The sequence below is a fragment of the Mirounga angustirostris genome, unplaced genomic scaffold (assembly GCF_029215605.1).
Source record: "Mirounga angustirostris isolate CCGP_5_RB_7025 unplaced genomic scaffold, mMirAng1.0.hap1 SCAF_5, whole genome shotgun sequence".
NCBI lineage: Eukaryota > Metazoa > Chordata > Mammalia > Carnivora > Phocidae > Mirounga > Mirounga angustirostris.
In genome coordinates this window covers 48,917,784-48,938,117 of record NW_026991713.1, presented here as the reverse complement: position 1 = coordinate 48,938,117, position 20,334 = coordinate 48,917,784, and the positions used below count along the sequence as shown (strand labels likewise).

The following is a 20,334-nucleotide window of genomic DNA, read 5'->3' as shown; positions in this document are numbered from 1 at the left end:
GATTTCTATTTAGTCTTGTGCATTTCATAATTAAAATTAATCAAGGAAGACTTTCTTGCTCTGTAGAAAGCTAATGATATAAACTGTAGAAATGATCCCTGAAAGTATAGTCTTATCAGTGTAAAGCAAATAGAGTTCCAAGAGACCTTATCTAATAGGTGCGACAAAATTTGTGTCTAACAGTCTTGTTAAATTCTTCCCTCTCTTCCCATCCCTGATAATTTGTGTTAAGTGTACTGAGGAAATACCATTAGCTGAACCAACTAATGTGTATGTGATAATTACAGGTTCCCAACATTGTTAAAGCTCTGCACAAACAGATGAAAGAAAAAAGTGTGAAGACCCGACAGTGTTGTTTTAACATGTTAACTGAACTGGTAAATGTACTACCTGGGGCCCTAACGCAACACATTCCTGTACTTGTGCCAGGTATGAAAGAAATAGTAAATCACTTTGGGGACTTACTATAGACTTTATTAAGTCTTCGATAAGCTTAAACAGTTGTTTCCTTCAAAAAGGTCATTTGTGACAACTTAATTTGCACATAGAACCATCTTGAACACCTAAAGTTAGAAATTTTCAAGTAAAAAGGTTAAAATCTTAGCTTAAAATTTTTGGCTGTAATATTTATCATAGATTGTGGAATTTCTACTACTTTAGAGATATAGTATGATTAAGTAGAAACTTTAATAAAATTTTAGGGATTAGTTTTTAATTTTTTTTCTTAGAAATACATAAAAATTATTGGACTTTTTTTGTTGGCTTTTTAGGAATCATTTTCTCACTGAATGATAAATCAAGCTCATCAAATTTGAAGATTGATGCTTTGTCGTGTCTATATGTAATCCTCTGTAACCACTCTCCTCAAGTCTTCCATCCTCACGTTCAGGCTTTGGTCCCTCCGGTGGTGGCTTGTGTTGGAGACCCATTTTACAAGATTACATCTGAAGCACTTCTTGTTACCCAGCAGCTTGTCAAAGTAATTCGTCCTTTAGATCAGCCTTCCTCGTTTGATGCAACTCCTTATATCAAAGATCTATTTACCTGTACCATTAAGAGGTTGAAAGCAGCTGACATTGATCAGGAGGTCAAGGAAAGGGCTATTTCTTGTATGGGACAAATTATTTGCAACCTTGGAGACAATTTGGGTTCTGATTTGCCTAATACACTTCAGATTTTCTTGGAGAGACTAAAGAATGAAATTACCCGCTTAACTACAGTGAAGGCGTTGACACTGATTGCTGGGTCGCCTTTGAAGATAGATTTGAGGCCTGTCCTGGGAGAAGGGGTTCCTATCCTTGCTTCATTTCTCAGGAAAAACCAGAGAGCTTTGAAACTGGGTACCCTTTCTGCCCTAGATATTCTAATTAAAAACTATAGTGACAGCTTGACAGCTGCCATGATTGATGCAGTTCTAGATGAGCTCCCACCTCTTATCAGTGAAAGTGATATGCATGTTTCACAGATGGCTATCAGTTTCCTTACCACACTGGCAAAAGTGTATCCCTCCTCCCTTTCAAAGATAAGTGGATCCATTCTCAATGAACTTATTGGACTTGTGAGATCACCTTTATTACAGGGGGGAGCTCTTAGCGCCATGCTAGACTTTTTCCAAGCTCTGGTTGTCACTGGAACAAATAATCTAGGATACATGGATTTGTTGCGCATGCTGACTGGTCCAGTTTATTCTCAGAGCACCGCTCTTACTCACAAGCAGTCTTACTATTCTATTGCCAAATGTGTAGCTGCCCTTACTCGAGCATGCCCTAAAGAAGGACCAGCTGTAGTAGGTCAGTTTATTCAAGATGTCAAGAACTCAAGGTCTACAGATTCCATTCGTCTCTTAGCTCTTCTTTCTCTTGGAGAAGTTGGGCATCATATTGACTTAAGTGGGCAGCTGGAACTAAAATCTGTAATATTAGAAGCCTTCTCATCTCCTAGTGAAGAAGTTAAATCAGCCGCCTCCTATGCTTTAGGCAGCATTAGTGTGGGCAACCTTCCTGAGTATCTACCATTTGTCTTACAAGAAATAACCAGTCAACCCAAAAGGCAGTATCTTCTGCTTCATTCCTTGAAGGAAATTATTAGCTCTGCATCAGTAGTGGGCCTTAAACCATATGTTGAAAACATCTGGGCCTTACTGCTAAAGCACTGTGAGTGTGCAGAAGAAGGAACCAGAAATGTTGTTGCTGAATGTCTAGGAAAACTCACTCTAATTGATCCAGAAACTCTCCTTCCACGGCTTAAGGGGTATTTGATATCAGGTGGGTACCTAGATTTTCTTACTTAAAAAAAAAAAAAAAAAAAAAAGTTATTAGCAGTTGGTAACCTTGAAAGATGCCTAATGCAGAAGTTAAAGCCTTTTTGTATTGTGTTACATGTAGAACCTCTTGCCTTGTGTTGCAATACGGAGCTATATTCTAAGGACATTTTGTTGTTTAAAAAGGATAGAGTAATAAGATCATGGTTAAATCTGTTGTAGTTCCTATTGTTCATTATATTTTAATGTTAACTCTTTTATCTTAAAATGTGGAAAAGACAAATGTCTCTTGAATTAATACATACTAAGGAACTTGGTAGTACTAATTACAGTACTAATATTAGTGAACTTAGTTCAAATGAAGGATCCTAGAAGACTTTTGTTTTCATTTACCAGTGTCAACTCCTTTAGACCAAGTAGTGGGTAATAATAGCCATTGCTTTCTTTAGAAACTGCTTTTTTAAGAAAACACTTGAAGGTCTTGTAAACTATTTATGGGTTTAAACACTTCCCTTTTGTGAGGGCTAGATTCTCCACTGTTGCTCTCCCAGGTCTTCTCCTTCCCAGAAGATACTATTTCTTTTGAAATCTAATGGGATTATGTTTTATGAGTAAACTTTGCCTGCCCTGAGAGCAATGAGTGGTACTCCTGACCAAAGAGAATTTTAGGGAGTTGAGGACACTGGTGTCAGTTGAAGTGGTTTGAAATGATAAAGATATCCATGGATTTTAGTGTATTTACATACCAATAGACTTAAAATTTCTTTTTAATTAGGCTCATCATATGCCCGAAGCTCAGTGGTTACAGCTGTGAAGTTTACGATTTCTGATCATCCACAGCCTATTGATCCCCTGTTAAAGAACTGCATAGGTAAGTGGAAACAGATAAACATACTGATTAATAATTTCAGTAACTAAAAATATTACCAAGGAACTAAAATAAAATGCTTGTAAGGGTCTGGTAATTGTTTCATTGAAAAGATAATTGACAGTGTGTGACCTTACATACTTATATCATCCTTTAGTTTGAAGTTACCAGATAATTTTGCAAATAAATACACTGGGATGGTTTCAGAGTTGTCTACATATTTGGTCTATCTGACCAGATATAAATTCATCTTGCTTGATCTGTTATTGCCCCAATTTTCTGTTCTTATAAGCCCTCCAGCTCCCAAGGAGATCTGTGGAGACAATGTAAGAATAAAAAAAAAAGTAGAACTAAGAGATAGCCAGGAGAGACTAGGGCTGTCTCTACATCGACAAGGACAAGATTTAGCTTTTAGGATTATTTTATTGATTTTACAACTTCCCTGTGTTGTTTTCATCATCAGTTTTCCTAGAGTTGGTAATACTAAAGACCTTCAGAGCTTAGTTTGGTGTTTTCTTGAAGACAGAGCTGCAGAGAGGATAGAAGGATATGGCAAAGAAGCTTTGTAGTTTTGTGTCATTCTGCAGTAGGCCAGAAAGGAAAAAAACAATTTAAAAGAATTACAAAAATGGATTATCAGTTCAGAATAAGAGAGACATAGGGATAAATGGATGCTATTGTTGGGACCTAGACATAAGGTCTGAATTGGAGGATTCTTGCCTTTTGTTCTCCTCATCTGTTTTTGGTTTGACTTATTTATTTAGAGAGCAAGCCAGCATGAGTGGGAGGGGCAGAAGGAGAGGGAATCCCAAGCAGACTCTGCCCTGAGCACATAGCCCGACATAGGGCTCAACCCCACAACCCTGAGATCACAACCCAAGCCGAAACTAAAGAGTCGGCTGCCCAACTGACTGTGACACCCAGGCACCCCGCTTTGATATATTTGACATTTTTTGTGTCGTACAAGATAGGACAAAGGAGAAGAGTCCTGTGCCACAGCTCTAGAGACATATTTCCAGGTTGACAAGTCAACCATTGTGTATCATTGGTATAGTTATTTGAGCAGATGATGGTCATTCTCATTGAATTATGATCTAGTTTAGTATTATTTGTGACTATATGAACATCAGAACCACCTAGGAAGCCTTTTAAAAATTGTAATAACTAAACCCAAAGAGTTGGGGATAGGTAATCTTAGTGCATGTCACCATTTGTCCATAGTAATAGCAGTATTTTAGATGCTTTTCTGAAAGCAAATACTTTATTCTAATTTACTGTGTTAGTAATTATAAGCAAACAAAGGGGTAAGAAGGTTTAGTCTGGTATATTTAAATTCTTTTTGATTCCAAGGTACCTCCTGAACGCTTTTTGTAATCCGAAATTTCCTGGGTGGTCAGACTTGAATTTACCAGTATATGGTGTCTAAAATATTAGTATTACTTCCTTCCCGTTTTTTCAAATTGATGTTGTGATACATTCAAGTCTTAGCACCTCTTTTTTTCCCTTATGTATTCCAAAACATTGCTGACTGTAAGGTTGTGATTACATAATGATGAACAGTAACTCCATGTGAATACCAGCAATGTCCCAGACACTATTCAGCAGTATACATGCAATTTATTCTACTCATGTAGCCTAAAGGTTTATAATTCTCATTTTGTAAACTGAGAAACTGAGGCTCTTGCCTAAAGTAACTTGCCAAAAGTCATACAATCGGCAAATGAAGTGATTTGGATCACCATCTGTGTGACTCCAAACATCTTTGCACTATAATTTCTTCCCCACATTGGCAAGACCAGACTTATTTCTGCTTTTTGTCCTATATTAGGTTTCAGTTACCTCCTTTTGTATTTTTAACCCTCTTACCAATTTATATATTCTTATTAAAGATAAATGTTTTTTCTCTTTTATCATCTGATAAATTGTATACTTGTTAGTAGTAATCAGTTTATCAAGTAATGGATCTAGTCCTCATCCTATTTATCTTATTTTGAACTCAATGTTTTTAATTCTGTTTTTGTTGCTTTTTGTGAAAATACTAATTTTGAACTCTGAGTAGAATCATTTATGTTATTTTTGTAGCTGCTGGCTCCATCACTTCTCTGTGCAACCTAACCTTTTTAAAATATATCAGTAGAAGTAATTAGGGAACTTTTTGGGCTCTCTCATTCCATGCCCTCTGCGTTACAGAATGCTTATAAGAGTCGGTTATCATGTCTGCATGTAATTATGTTTAATCAGTAGTTTACCTGTTGCTAAAAGCAGCTCTAAGGTTCACTTATTATATCATCATATTCTTCCGTGACCTTCATTGAAGAAATAATAATATCAACAATAAACTTACCCATATAGGAAAAACATATGTATTTTATTTTAAGCCTACCATGACTGTATGTTGCTTCTCTTAAAATTTTCAGGTGATTTCCTAAAAACATTGGAAGACCCAGATTTGAATGTAAGAAGAGTAGCCTTGGTCACATTCAATTCAGCAGCACATAATAAACCATCGTTAATAAGGGATCTTCTAGATACTGTTCTGCCACATCTTTATAATGAAACAAAAGTTAGAAAGGAGCTTATAAGAGAGGTAAGTTAGTTACATTACTGTTTATCTAAGCTTGTCTTTTATTTTTAAGTATATCCACACATTCTGTTTTGTTTCAACAGGTAGAAATGGGTCCATTTAAGCATACAGTTGATGATGGACTGGATATTAGAAAGGCAGCTTTTGAGTGTATGTACACACTTTTAGACAGTTGTCTTGATAGACTAGATATCTTTGAATTTCTGAATCATGTTGAAGATGGTTTGAAGGACCATTACGATATTAAGGTAAGATGTTTGTGCCTGTTTATAGATTGTTTTAGAAGAAGACTTTCCTGTAGTCACTTTCACCCTTGTAATTTACTCTTGCTTATTAAGAAAAACTGGTTTGCTTGTCATGATTTTAGTAAGTGTGTTATAAACTATAATATGCAAAAGTAATAGTGATGCAATGTAACATCAGTTGACATACAGGAAAAATCCAGAAACCTCATTGGAGGAGGAAGTCAAGTCTACGTTATGGATGGAAAATTCTAAGAAATTCCCTGTGCCAGCTTGCTTTAGTGCATAGTTTCTACAGCTTTCCCTTACTTGAGTCCAGACAAATTTTGCTGTTTAGAGTATGATATTTTTGTCCTGTCTTAATATTGGATAGTAGTCTTCCATCATTGTCTTAGCTAATTCTTTGGACTGTCTTTAGAGCTGTTCTACATGATAACCATTTTATTTATTGGAATGAGGGATTTTTACTTTCCAATATGATATTACAGGCTTAACGTCAAGAGTTTTGTTAAAGGATAATCCTTTACACAAAAGGACTGTTTTCTATAGAAAGCAATCTGTAGAAGCAACTAGAGAGAAATCACACTGCTTTTTAGGTTTAGAGCAGGAACTTTACTCATAATTGCTCTTTGTTTTATTTGCTCACGTCTGTTTTAAATATGAACTATAAAAGGGTGATTTAAAAAAAAAAAAAGTGCGTTGTCTCTATTCTGCTCTTCGGGGCCTTCCTTTAGTCAAGCAGGGCCAAAGTGGCAGCTGAACAGTAATTGAGCATACTATCAGAATCCCAACTTCTGTTTCCATATGTGGTAGTAACCTGATCCTCTCAGAATTCAATGAACAAATCCCCAAAAGAAATAATAGAATCCTCCTGTTTCATTCTACAGTTTATAGTCTAAAGAGAAAAAAAAGACTGTGGGTACTGGATTAATCTGAATAACCAGTCTTTTTGATACCTGCTAAGACAGTACAAACTTATTTTGAAGATTTTCTCCTAGTTCAGTTATTTTCTTGTTCAGTGATTTTCCATTCTGGTGCACACGAGCTTTTTACTGCATCTATGGCCCTATCCTGACAGGTTAGGTAAAAATCTCTGGGAAAGGGGCTGAGGAATTGGGCATATTTCTAAAGCTCTGCAGTGCTAATGTGCAGCCAAGATTGAGAACCACTGTTCTCTACTCTAGGACCACGTTATAGGTTAGGTTTGTCTAATGCTTGTAACTAATATTCCTCAGCTAAGGTTTGAAACTAGTCATTCCTCTTAAGAACTTTGTCAGAATTTGGAATACTGTCTTTAGAAAATCATGCAAAGTCTAAATTTTTTGTTTTAATTTCTAATAGATGCTAACATTTTTAATGTTGGTGAGACTCTCCACCCTTTGTCCAAGTGCAGTACTACAGAGGTTGGACCGACTTGTTGAGCCATTACGTGCCACATGTACAACTAAGGTAATCATTGACATCACCTGAGGCCAGACTTGGTGTATTCGAGATTCCTAGTTGATTCTCTACTCTAGTTTTCCAAATTTAACCATGCTAGTACCCTATGTAGCAGTTGGTTTTAAAAGTTAACCTATTAGAAAACTTACTAGCAAAAAACAAAAACACTTACTAGCACTGTTAAATGCTATTCCTAAAAGCTTTTATTTAATGTTATAATAATATGATACATATGATGAAGTGCTGATACAGGATAAAGTGTGATAGGAACACAAAAGAGGAAATGATGAATTCTGGTGGAGGTGGGTAGGGGAGGGAGTCAGAGAAAGCTTTCTATGAGCATGATGACTTTTAAAATGGACCTTGAAAATGAAAGTCCGAATTATTTTTAGAGTCAGAAGGTGAAACAGGACTTTTCATGTAAAAATGATTATACATATTAAGGCACAGAGAGGTCAGTACATGATGTTCTTAAAGAATAAGGACTAAACAGGGTAGCTAGAGGAGTAGTTCTTGGGGGCTGGAGTAGGATTTGATGACCAGGTAAGATAAGGCTCTGGGTCCCATTTTTTGTTTCAACCATGATGGCTCTGGATTTTCGGTTTTATAAGGGGGTTGGTATAAAATGTTTCCTCAAAGGAAGAACAGTTACTGCTAAAACGTTTAAAAATAACTGTTTAGAGTAGAATGTACCTTTTGGACGTATAAAACAATAGCTTTGCTTTATTTCTACATGCTTAAATTTTGTTCAAGAGTTGTCTTTGTAACACACAGTATAAATTTACTCAATGTTACAGGTGAAGGCAAACTCAGTAAAGCAGGAGTTTGAAAAGCAAGATGAACTAAAGCGATCTGCCATGAGAGCAGTAGCAGCGCTGCTAACCATTCCAGAAGCAGAGAAGAGTCCACTGATGAGTGAATTCCAGTCACAGATCAGTTCTAACCCTGAGCTGGCGGCCATCTTTGAAAGTATCCAAAAAGATTCATCATCTACTAACTTGGAATCAATGGACACTAGTTAGATGTTTGTTCAACATGGGGACCATTATATTGACCATATGATGCACTGAATTGACAGGTTAATCAGAAAACATGGAAAGAGAAGTATTTAAGGCTTCAAAATGTTCCATATTTTTTTTTCCCTTCACGGAGACAGTTTGGCTTTCTTCCATTGTTGTTTTTGTAGCATTTCTTTCAGAAACATGTATTTCCACAATCTCCAGAGGTTGTAAAACCACTAATGTCTTAGTGGTTAGGGCAACATTTAAAAAATGGAAACTAAAAGTTAGGATTTATGGAGATAGGGTCCAGTATCTATTTGCCCTGTAATGTTTAGGATTAAAATGTTAAAATTTTGTGACCATGAATTTCTTTCTTTTATAAATTTTCTTTTAAAAATCAAAAATTCTGCAAGATGAAAACCATGTTTTTCTTGTATAACTTTTTGTTTCAGCAACATAAATTGATTTTTAGCTGGCAGACAATATCTGTGTAAGATTTGTTACATTTCAAAGGGTTTGGCAGTTTAAAAAGATAAGGTATCATTTTTTAAGTATGGGGATTAATGATATCCCTGTTGCGCACACTAATTTTGCATGAGCAAGTTTACAAATATGTATTGTCTGTAAAGCAGCATGTGCAGATTATTCATAATAACAAAAGTTAAAATAAGTATTATTGTATTAGTGCAATTTTCAGATATTTATTTTTGCACAGAAAACATATCTGGAGAGAGAAAGAGAGAGAGAGGAGTAAATTTTTGAAACTTTGGTTTTCTTAATGCCAGTGTGAATTTGCAGATGTTTTCAGCAAATCAAGTCACAATAACAATTTGCCACTTTTTCTATTATAAATTTTCTTACACATTTAAAATTTGAATATTTAAGTACTCAGTTTTTCTCAGTTACCCATTTGTGTGTGTGTGTTTCCACTTAGAAATTTTTAAAACCAGATGTTTCTTTCATTCCCTTTGGATCCCTGCAATCCTTATCGAAGGATACAAATACTGTGTATGCTTTTGAATTTTATTTTTAGGAAAATTCTGAAGCTGACTATCACAGGTTTGTTAGCTAATATAGTATTTTCTTTTGGTTGGGTTAGATTTCCCCCTCCCTTCTTGTAGAGCTAATTTACATATTGTATTTGGTAAGTGTTGGCTACTTTTCCTCATTAAGGGGTCTGTGCTGGGGGGAAACAAAGCTTTGCAGTACCTTATATTGTAGTTAAAATTTTATTTACCATACCCTTCAGTGAGCTCATTTCACACTGTAGCCTCTTCCTTCAAATTTGTGGTGCTCCTGTAACAGTAAGAACTAATTTCTGAAATAAAAGACATCTCCTAATGCTGTGCAAACATAGTTTACATGTATTGAAGGAGGCAGTTGTTAAATTGACCAATTTAAGCAATCATATTTGAAAACTGCACCCTTTATTTTTGAAACTGTGAATTAGAAATACTTTTCCTGCTGTATAACTTCCTGCTTTAACATCTGAATATGCAGTGATTTTAATTGATAACATACTGTGGTTATTAGATTAACAGCTTGATTTCAAATGTTCAGATGATAATGCATAAGACATCATTACCAGTAAGGATTTTAGTACATTAATATAGAACGTTACATGAAGTTGGTGCCATTTCAAAAATGTGGCAGGTGATAATCTTATACCATAATTTGCATAAAACTGTAATAGAAATTTATTTTGAGATGTCAGTATATTATGTACTATGCATTACCGTGGTATAGATGTTGTGGATATATTTAAGTATTTGGTTACATGGTTTCACAATAAATTAAAATACTGCAGGCTCTAGGACCATATAGGAGACTGACATGCATATGTTGTGTGAATGTCTTAGTTAATTGTCTAAAGTTAAATCCAAATACTTTTCATGTATTGGATTTTTTTTTTTTTTTTTAACTTCCAAGAGGGCATGGTTTTTTAAGTCTTGGAAGATGGCTAATTTTTCTAACATAGCTGAAAGTCTATCTTTTAATACAAAAATAGATCATACTTTTTTCTAGTAGTAGATATGATTTTAGTGCTTTTTAAAATATATATGTATATTTGCATATATATATATTTATGTACATGACAAAATTAGGTAACGGAGAAGAAAACGCAAATTTTAAACGCTGAGTCCTACTGATTAACTGTGTACTTGTAGTGGTCAGGTCAATACTAGAATGGAGGTTGCAAGATGTGGAGTCCAGTCATAGTCTGCCACTCACACTACTCTTATCAGTCTTACATATTATTAGGAAGTTCTGCTTAGCAGTTCTCCATATGTAGGTTTCTCAGGAGAGCTACAAGTTCATAGAAAAACTGTTTGCTGATTTTCTCGAGGACACATCAACTATTAAGAAAAAAAAAACCAGGTGGTTCTAAAGTTCAATATGGGGAGTTGCATTTTGAGGTTATTTTATGAAACTAAAGCGGAAAGGAAATTTGGTATGGCAAGGCCTAATGTAAAAATTTACATATAAAATCAATAGCACTGAATGATAATTCTTAAAAATGTGGTCAGGTCTTCACGTTAGTGAGGTCTAAAGCTTCCTAACCGTTGGGAATTAGAATGCTTAAAAGGTGGGAGTATGATGACTTCATCAAATGTTTGAATATTTACCAAAAAATTTATGTAACCATAATTAACCAAGTGGTAAATAATAAGGGCATATCTAATTTAACCAGTTCTAAGGGATGTTTTGATACTTTATAGCTCACTCTTGGACAGCAAATAATACAGTTACATAGGCATGATCGAAGTTCATTAATAATGTTCAAAATCCCTGGTCATTGAAACAGTTAATAAGCCATGTAAGCTTTATTTAGCCACATGACAAAGTATATGGCAATACTTCACAATTAAAAAGTTGAAGTAACATTTTCTGCCCACATTAAATTTTACCCAAAATTTAAATGGTTAAAATTAACTGCCATTCTCTACATATATTATGGTTAGTAAATGTTTTGATGTTAAGGAGCTTTAAATTTTTAGCAAATTTTGGATTCTAGCTGTATCTTGAATCTTATTTTTCAAATCACTGCCACCCCAGATTCGTATCTTTTTAAAATCTTATTTAATCCTTTGTAGAGTGGAAAATGGACAATATAGTAACACTTCATATTACTGTTTGGAAAAAGGATATTCTGGTTTTAACTGACTTTTCCAGTTAATTAAATATAAAACTCCTTTGATACCTTTGGTTGTAAAAATGGAACACAGAAGTATTTGGTGGCATAAGGCCATTTTCTTAAGAGAGAAACAGTGAAATTACTGCTTTTCCTATTACTAGAAAAATACGATTTTTGTGAACACCTCTACTGCAAGTTAGGGCAAGATTTATGAGCAACGTGTTTGTGCTCTTAGAAAATTAGTTCTAAATTCAAATTGTGATCGTTTTTTCTTTGGATATCATAAAAACCAACTGGAGGGAATTAAAACTACTGGAGGGAATATTGCAAGTAATTTTACCTTGTTAGACCCTGTGATGTCAATGCGTGTCAGGTTTCAGAATAAAATTTTTAGTAGAGGGAATCTTAATATCCTGACCTCTTCATACCTTTTAATTCTGATCTTAAATGATTATCAGTGATGATTTTGGCAAATTGTTTTACTTAGGTCTTGGAGAAAAAGCTTACATTCTGTGAACTGAAAATTTTCCAGATTAGGAAATATTGGAATTTGTGTGTATTTAGCCATTATCAGTAACTAATGGTGAATGCACATTGAGTGATTTTTTTCTAGAATGCTCTCTCCCCCCCCCCCCACATAAATCTAAAGAATTATACTCCAGAACTGGGTAATGTATGGTACCATAATAACCTCATGTTCATAATAGCCTGTACTAACCCTGTTACTCTGAAGAGGTATTTTACTTGTTCCACAGACATTTCACGTTTAGTATAAATCCAACTTAGGAACTTCCTTAGGTAAGGGTGTCTACCTTACTATGATGGTAGTAGCTTACGATAATCCTAGTGTATTTTTAGAAGACATGCAAATGAGTGTTTTGTTTGGAATCATTATCGTCTATGAACTAAGGCTTTCCTAAAAGGGCTGGAAAAAACTGGCTCCTTATTCTAGATACAAAAATCCATGCTTTCCTCCAGAATTTAGACTTCAGTGGAAAAACACATCTCTGGATCAGGATTTCTTACCCTTGGCACAGTTGATATTTTGGACTAGACAGTTCTGTGTCATGAGGGCTGCCCTGTGCATGTTAAGACACTCCGTCACCTCTCTCCACTTAGATACTACCAGTGGTACCGTCACCAACCCCCGTTCTAACAACCAAAATGGTCTTCAGATATTGCCAGATGTCCCCAGTGGAGGTCGGTGGTAGGTTAATGCAAAATTGCCCCCAGTTAAGAGCCACTCTCAGAGATTTCTTTCTAGCAGCTATAACCAACAGACAAAACTTCAGACATTCTTGGGTCCATTTATCTTAAGTACTACTTCTAATGAACCTATTTTCTTAATCATTAAGTACAACTCATGATTTAGTGGAAATAGGTTTCTACTGTATAACCTCCTCTGATGGAAATGGATGGTCTTAAATCCCTTAACGTACTGTTTTTCTCTGGTTATAGAATGTTTTCTGCACACTTGGCAGAAATAGTATAAAGGGGCTGCTACTGTGTAGGGGAGTATGAAGCAGTTGGAGTGCTTTGGGATCGGTGCCCTGTAGAAAAAATGTAGGCACACTAGCCATGCGCAACTAGTACATTTTTCTTGAATTCTTAAAATGTAGGTTTTCAAAATTGCTCATATTCTCTGCAAGAGAATAGTCAATTGACTTGTTTCCCAGTACAGGTAATTTCCTGTTTAGCTATAATATGTGAAGTCCTGCCAAATAGTGCTATTTTGTATAATTCCAAAACTATATATTTGAACTTTGAAAGCCATTATTAAACTTAAGCTGACTATAGCAGATTTTTGCTATTTTTCTAGGATTAGTTGGTGTATGGAGACAATAAAATGCTTCTGTATGAATCTTGATACCCACACATGGGATTTTAAAGACTGATGATGGTAGGCATGTGACAGAAAAACTACCACAAAACTAAAAGCAGACGATTGAGCGACTAGTCTGTCAAGCTTCTTGACCATCTCAGTACCACTTGGGAGAACTGACAGACATAAAAAAAAAAAGTTTCTTTTCTTTTTACATGATTATTGAAATACTAATGAGGTTGGTTGGCTCACAGTTTAAGTCCAAAATAACCTTGAAAATCATTCAGTCCTTAAAATTTACATTTAAAATATTTAGAAATTTGTTTCCGCATCGATTGCCCTCTAAAGTACAGTCAGGCTTTAACCAGATGGCCATGTGCCGCTGCCCAGATAAGAGGCCCCGCTGCTGATCTGTAGCCCCTGCTCACATGTTCTGCAGGCAAGATTTATCTATTATCATGCTTCCATTTCTGTAAATGGATCCAAGGCAAAGCTAATGACCCTTTTTTCCTCCTTCCCTTGGTACCTCCTACTCTTCAGTACTATGTGATTGATACTGGGGAAGACACACTGCATAAGTACTATGAAATAATGTTGTAAGAGGGGAAATACAGGATTCTGTATGATTTGCACCAGAGAGGTTCTTCGTCTGGGGTTCAGAACAAGCCTAAGCCAAGAAAGCTGTGTACTCCAGTGGGAACAGAACTGGCGAAAGCATACAGACAAGAGGTCATGGTGTATTTAGAAATGAGTGGCTGTAGTTAGCGAGAGAGTAATGAGAGGCTAGGGAGAGCAGATTATATGGGGTCTTGTAAATAGTTCGGCTTGTCATCATCCCTGAAATTAAATCCATAGATTGAAAAGCTTGGCAGTCATGTAATCGGATTTGTATTTTTGAAAAATTAGCTACAGTTTAGACAATGGATTAAAAGGAAGGTAAGACATTTGTTGATGAATTGGGACATTATTGGGGTAATGCAGGTAGGAAGGAAGGTTATGCCAAACAACTATAGTTTGGAGAGGAAGTCAAGATGTTTGAAATAAAATTGACAGGAGAGCCATTGATTGGATATCGGAAGTATATACAATTAAAACCGCAATATGAACATTCTCCAAAGTGGGTTTAGGACAACTTGTTAATTAGTCAACATGTCTATTGTAGGTAGCATGGGGGGTTGGCTTCCCATCTCACTGGGACCCAGCAGGACCAAGATACCATTTGGAATGCTGTCCATTGCCGTGGCAAAGGGAAAGTGAACAAATCAATCTCTGCTCTTGCCTGTGCCCGACAATGACACATCACTAAGGATCACATTTTGGTGGGCAAGAAGTCACGGCCATAAATAATAGCTGAACATTCACTCAAAGGCATTTGTGAAAACAGTAAGCTCAGCTGAGCTGTGATTTTTTTTTTTTTTTTTTAAGAGGCAAGGGAGGTAGAGGATGTATGTCATCTTGCATGCCCCACCACAAACAACTCAAAATTAGATGTCCCTACTTCTATTACAAGTTGTTTTCAATCACCCTGCCACTGAATTTCTCTCAAGCTTTTCCTTTGCTCAGTGCCAGTGCCTGACTGCTCTCATCTTTTCTTTATCCTCCATAACTACCCTCACCCTTTCCAGAGTAACAGATTTTGTTACCCACTTTTAACACTGGCACCCAGGCCAATGAGAAATAGATCACCTACCTCAAGTCCCTACCCCCACTCTGCCATTTCAAGTGTATTTTTGCAAACAAAACTACACCCTAAAAGTGCCAGCTATGTTGGTGTCTTCTAACATATGTACGTAGCTACTCTTAATATTCCAACCCTATGATTCTTGCTTTTATCAAGTTTATTTCAACCAACCACTCTGAGGGCTACAACTTAGCTGTTTCAATTCAGAGCTACTTGAACTTAACCTTTGGTAACCTACTCTAACTACAACTTCCTGTCCAAATTCTGTGCTCACTGGCCCTAACCTGATCTTTGACTTCATAGAGTCCTGCAGTCTGTATTTCCCACCACATTTTCTCAGTCCATCCTAGCCTTCAGTTTTCCACCTAGCATTGACCTCCTGGTTGGTTTTAGAAAGGGCTTATTTATAAAATTGCTTGTCCTCTTACTGCATTTAAGGATGCTTATTACTCTTCCATTCCCTAAGTCTTCCTTTAAGTTTTACACTTAGCTTTCTTTTCCATACCCAGTGGACTGCCATTAATCTCATTTTATCAGTAAAATTAAGGTCGGCCCTCCACCTAAAATTCTCACATCCATTCCTGTCTTCACTCATGTCCTCATCTCAGAGATTGAGTTGCCACCCTATAGCTCAGGACAAACCTCTCCCAGGTTTTTGGTTCGTTAAGTTGGTTCTTCATTTCTTCCCTTTATTCTCAACACCACTTCCAGTGGTTCCATCTGCTCCACTCAAAAGTACACTGAGGTCTCATCTAAAAAACTTATTTTTATTGCATCTTCCACAAGATGTCCTGTATCTACAGGGACAGAGATTTGCTTTCCCAATTTCTTGCTGTCTTTTCACTTACCATATTCTAACCTGGCTTTCATCCCTCTGTTGGTGATCATAGCAAGCCAATTTTAGTGACGTCTTAGCTGCCAAAATGGCCTTCAGTCTTTTTCTTACTTGAATTAATTGATACTAGTACTGTTCATCACTCCCTTCATGAGGCTACCTGTTACCTTGGCTTCTGGGACTCTACTGTCTCCTGGAATCTCTTTATACCTCTTGAGGCCATTGCATCGTAGATTCCCTCAAATATCATTCACCAGGGCTTTCAGCCCACAGGTCTCATATACACAGGTTTCCCCTGCTATCTGAAAGTAGAGCTTCCTATGAAACCTTTCATAAGTCAGAACGGGGTAAAGTGAAGATGCAACTCTCGTGAATTTGTATGGAAACATTTGTGAGCATCCCCAGACCCAAAAATAACCTCTTAGGCTTTTCTAACACCTTAGGACACATCTTGCTAACAGTTACACAAAACAAATGGAGAGAAAGCACAGATGCCCACAGACTGTTCGAAGCTGTGGCAGCCTGACACAGAGATGCTGAGTGTGGTTACAGGAATGGAGTCAGCGCGGGTTACGCTGGCAGTGCTCACTGCCCCTGTAACGGCTTGCTGCCAAACGACCACAGAGGCTATATTTGCTTTTCCGCAAATGCAAAAATCCTCTTAGGGTTTCTTTTGGTTAGTGAAAACAGGTACTAATGTAGGTCTTTCCTAAAAGCGCAGTGGGGTAACATGAACTTTTGAAAAGTAGGGATACTTGTAACAAATACCTCCTAGGTCATCCCATCCATTTTTCATTGTTTGCATGTTGATTTTAAAATCCGCATACCTTAGGGGCCTCAGTCGGTTGGTTAAGCATCTGCCATTTAGTTAAGCATCTGCCTCCAGCTCATGTCGAAATCCCAGAGTCTTGGGATGGAGCCTCCCTTGAGCTCCCTGCTCAGCAGGGAGTCTGCTTCTCCTCCCTCTGCCCCTACCCCCCCACCTGTGCGCGCTAGCAGGCGCATGCGCTCTCTCTCTCTCGCTCATGCTCTCAAATAAATAAAATCTTAAAAAATCCGTATACCTAGCCCAGTCCATGCCCCTATATTTCAAACTATTGCATCAAACCATTGCTAGACACCTTGTAAAGGTATCTCAAACACAGCATATCTAAAGCTGAACTTAGCATTTCCCCCTGGTTTTTCCTGTCTTTATGTCTCCATTTACCCAACCCAATCACTCAAAATCTCAGCACAAGTTTGGAGGCAGAATAATGCAAAGAATGAGGATTCTGCTGCCAAACATCGCCTGGGTTTGAATGTCAGCTGAATATTAGTTTGACTTGGGTAAATTACTTAGCCTCAGTTTCCTCATTTATAACATGGTGATAAAAATAGTAGCTAGCTCATAAGATTATTGTGAGGATTAAATAGAAATACTTGTAAAGCACTTAAAACTGCCTGCTACACAGTAAGTGCTATATAATTGTTAGCTCTTATTAGCATCCTGCCCATTTTATTTCCTAAATATTTCTCAGGTCCATCCCAACTACCTTTGACTCAAGACCTCATTTCCTCCTTGTCTATTGATTGGACTACTGCAAATGCCTCCTAATAAGTATTTTCTGTTCATTCATTCAGCAAACTAATTTATTAAGTGCTTTGTTAGGTCCTGCTGACCTGCAAAGGCAGGCGAGAGATAGTACCTGATATAAAGAAGTGTGCTGGTTGCCACAACAAAACTGACCTAAAGCACCACCATAAAATTCTACTGCAGAAGTAGGCGTAGGAGACAGAGGGGATGATAACGATGGGTATGATCCATTCTACATGGGTGGGGCGGAAAAGTTTCATGGACAAGGTGAAGTAAGGAACACCTCTTACACCTCAAGAGGTGTTCCTGAGAAGACTGGTTTCAAATGAGAATGCATCACAGTCACCGGGAGGGCTTATTAAAACTGACTGCTGAGGGCGCCTGGGCGGCTCAGTCGGTTGAGCGACTGCCTTCGGCTCAGGTCATGATCCTGGAGTCCCTGGATCGAGTCCCACATCGGGCTCCCTGCTCGGCAGGGAGTCTGCTTCTCCCTCTGACCCTCCCCGCTCTCATGCTCTCTCTATCTCATTCTCTCTCTCAAATAAATAAAATCTTAAAAAAAAAAAAAACTGATTGCTGGGCCTTGCCTCCAGAGGTTCAGGTCCAGTAGGTGGGTGTGGGCCCAATAATTTGTATTTCTCATAAATTCCCAGGCCACACTTTGGGAATGACTATATTAAGATACCCAGAAAGCCTTCATTCCCAACTCCCTTTTTCTACACAGTTGCCAAAACAATGGTCTTGACCATTTCGCTTCCTTGCGGTACATCCTTCAGTTGTTCCCTTTTGCCTCCAGGGCAAGTACAGTCTCCAGATCTGGCCACTGTCTGCCCCTCTAGCTTTAGTATCTGTCACATCTAGGACTGACCTTTATCTCCAGCAAGAAATATTTTCCTGAGCCACCATGTTGTTCCTTACCTTCATACCTTTGCTCAGGTTTAAAATATGCCTTTGACTGGAATATCTTGGTTTTTTTCTTCCCTTTATATGGCTGGATGCTGTCTTGTAGGTTGAGTCAAGGACTCCAGGATGTTTTCCTTCCTGCCAAGTGACAAGGAGGGCATAATCTAGGGGCCAACTCCCATGTTTGGAGCCTGTCCCATTTTTATACATGTAATATAGTCCAGTTTCTTTAAAAAGCACCTGTTGACACTGAGAGTACTGCTAATCCTTGTGCCAGTGCCTATGATTGCTGAGTAGGGGAGGGTAAAGGGAAGAGCCGACTGAAACAACTGTTCGCAGATAGGCCTTTATGTAAAACTGAATACTGCCAGATTCTCCGGCCCACTCCACCTAATGTCTCACAGCTTGGAGTCCTCTCTGGGGCTTGGCTGGCCTAAAAGGATTCCTGTTTTGTCTGGTTTGTGACTTCCTTTATTCTGATGCCCCCTGCTTTCTGTCTTCTAGAAATTTGCCAGAGTTGCTGAAATACTTGGACGTTCTCTTTTGCTCTCTATATTGTTTGGATTTATATTTTACAAATGTTTGCTGTCATTTCAGTAGAATTCTGAAACTGATTAAATACTATATGACATTTGTCTGCCACCTTGCAGCTTCTATTATTTCTTGTTCTTTTCTAATGCATTAATGAGAAACATTATAACAGTTGTTAAAAGCTCAGGCTGTAAACCCGAGTTCAAATCTGATTCTACCACTACTTAGTTGTGGGACTTTGGCCAAATTATTAATGTCCTTAGGTCTGTTTCTTCATCAGTAAAATAGAGTTATATAGACCAGCCTCAAAAGATTGTTAAGGTTAACACACACACATACACACCCACCCACACCATAGACTATAGTACATATTTAGCACTCAAATATATTTTGAAAATTACATTTGTTCATAAATGAACGGCTATAGGAGCTTAATATAGTTCACTTATGGATTTTCCTTAAATTACTCCCATTGCCAACTAGTTGAGCTTTTCCAAAGGGGGTGGGAGGGATGCACTTTGAGAACATTTTACAGCAAATTTTGAGACTGCTAGGATGATTCAATATTTAAACTATATAAGCATAAATCATGATACTAGAAAACTAAAATAGTAAAACTATGGAGCTATGGAGTAGTTATCAGAAATGATAACAAATAGTATCCTAAATGGTGAAACATTAAAACAAATTTGAGCTAGAGCCAGGTACTAAATTAACATTATAATATAGCATTGTCTTGGAGGTTTAAAAAAAAAAAATGAAACAAAGCAAGAAAAGGTAATGAATGCTATTACTTAGAAAAGAGAGAGGGTGGTCCAAGATGGCAATGAAGGAAGGTCCTACACCCACCTCCTCCCATATACACATTGAATCTACACCTACATATGAAAAAATTTGCTCTGAAAAAGACTGGAAAGCTAGCTGAGCAGCTCATTCACATTGGCAAACAAGAAGAGGGGACCACATCAAGGTGGGTATTAGAGGCTGAGACGTGGTCTCACCATAACCCCAACCCTGGTGCAGCATCCCGCAACTGGGAGGAAAAGCACAAATGAGGAACATCTCCCTGAGGAGTGAAGAATTTGTACCCTACATCAGGCATCCAAACTTTCATCACCTACACATGAGGATGACCCCTCAAAATATCTGGCTTTAAAAACCAACAGCACGTATGTTGATGAGACCCAAAGGAGACAGCAGAGAAATGCCTTTGAAAGGGCTAACACATGAATTACTCATCCCAAAGCTCAGCACAAAAGCAGCCATTTGAAGGGTCCTCAGACATTATTATGTGAAAGAGATTTATTGGCTAATCTTAAAGCATAATTGGTAGGGGCAGAGACGTGTTGAGATACTCTGAGAACAAAGGAACTAGTGAGAGCCAGTTTATTTTTTATCTTTTTATCTTAGGAAGTGTCATCTTCATGATCTGCTTCTGCCACTATCAACACAGTCAGT

General features: G+C 37.4%; 1 protein-coding gene and 1 pseudogene across 1 annotated transcript in view; one reads left to right on the top strand and one right to left on the bottom strand.

Moving 5' to 3' along the window:
* CAND1 (cullin associated and neddylation dissociated 1) overlaps nucleotides 1–10,216 on the top strand; it is a 42,871-nt gene extending 32,655 nt beyond the window's left edge. Inside the window, exons 9-15 of the mRNA XM_045873019.3 lie at nucleotides 288–429; nucleotides 771–2,264; nucleotides 3,036–3,131; nucleotides 5,546–5,715; nucleotides 5,796–5,960; nucleotides 7,296–7,403; nucleotides 8,192–10,216. Of these exons, the coding sequence (XP_045728975.1) occupies nucleotides 288–429; nucleotides 771–2,264; nucleotides 3,036–3,131; nucleotides 5,546–5,715; nucleotides 5,796–5,960; nucleotides 7,296–7,403; nucleotides 8,192–8,416 (2,400 nt within the window). The 3' untranslated portion in view covers nucleotides 8,417–10,216. The remainder of the gene's footprint in view (nucleotides 1–287; nucleotides 430–770; nucleotides 2,265–3,035; nucleotides 3,132–5,545; nucleotides 5,716–5,795; nucleotides 5,961–7,295; nucleotides 7,404–8,191) is intronic.
* LOC123845199 (small nucleolar RNA U3) lies at nucleotides 2–114 on the bottom strand (annotated as a pseudogene).
* Nucleotides 10,217–20,334: the final 10,118 nt, after the last annotated feature.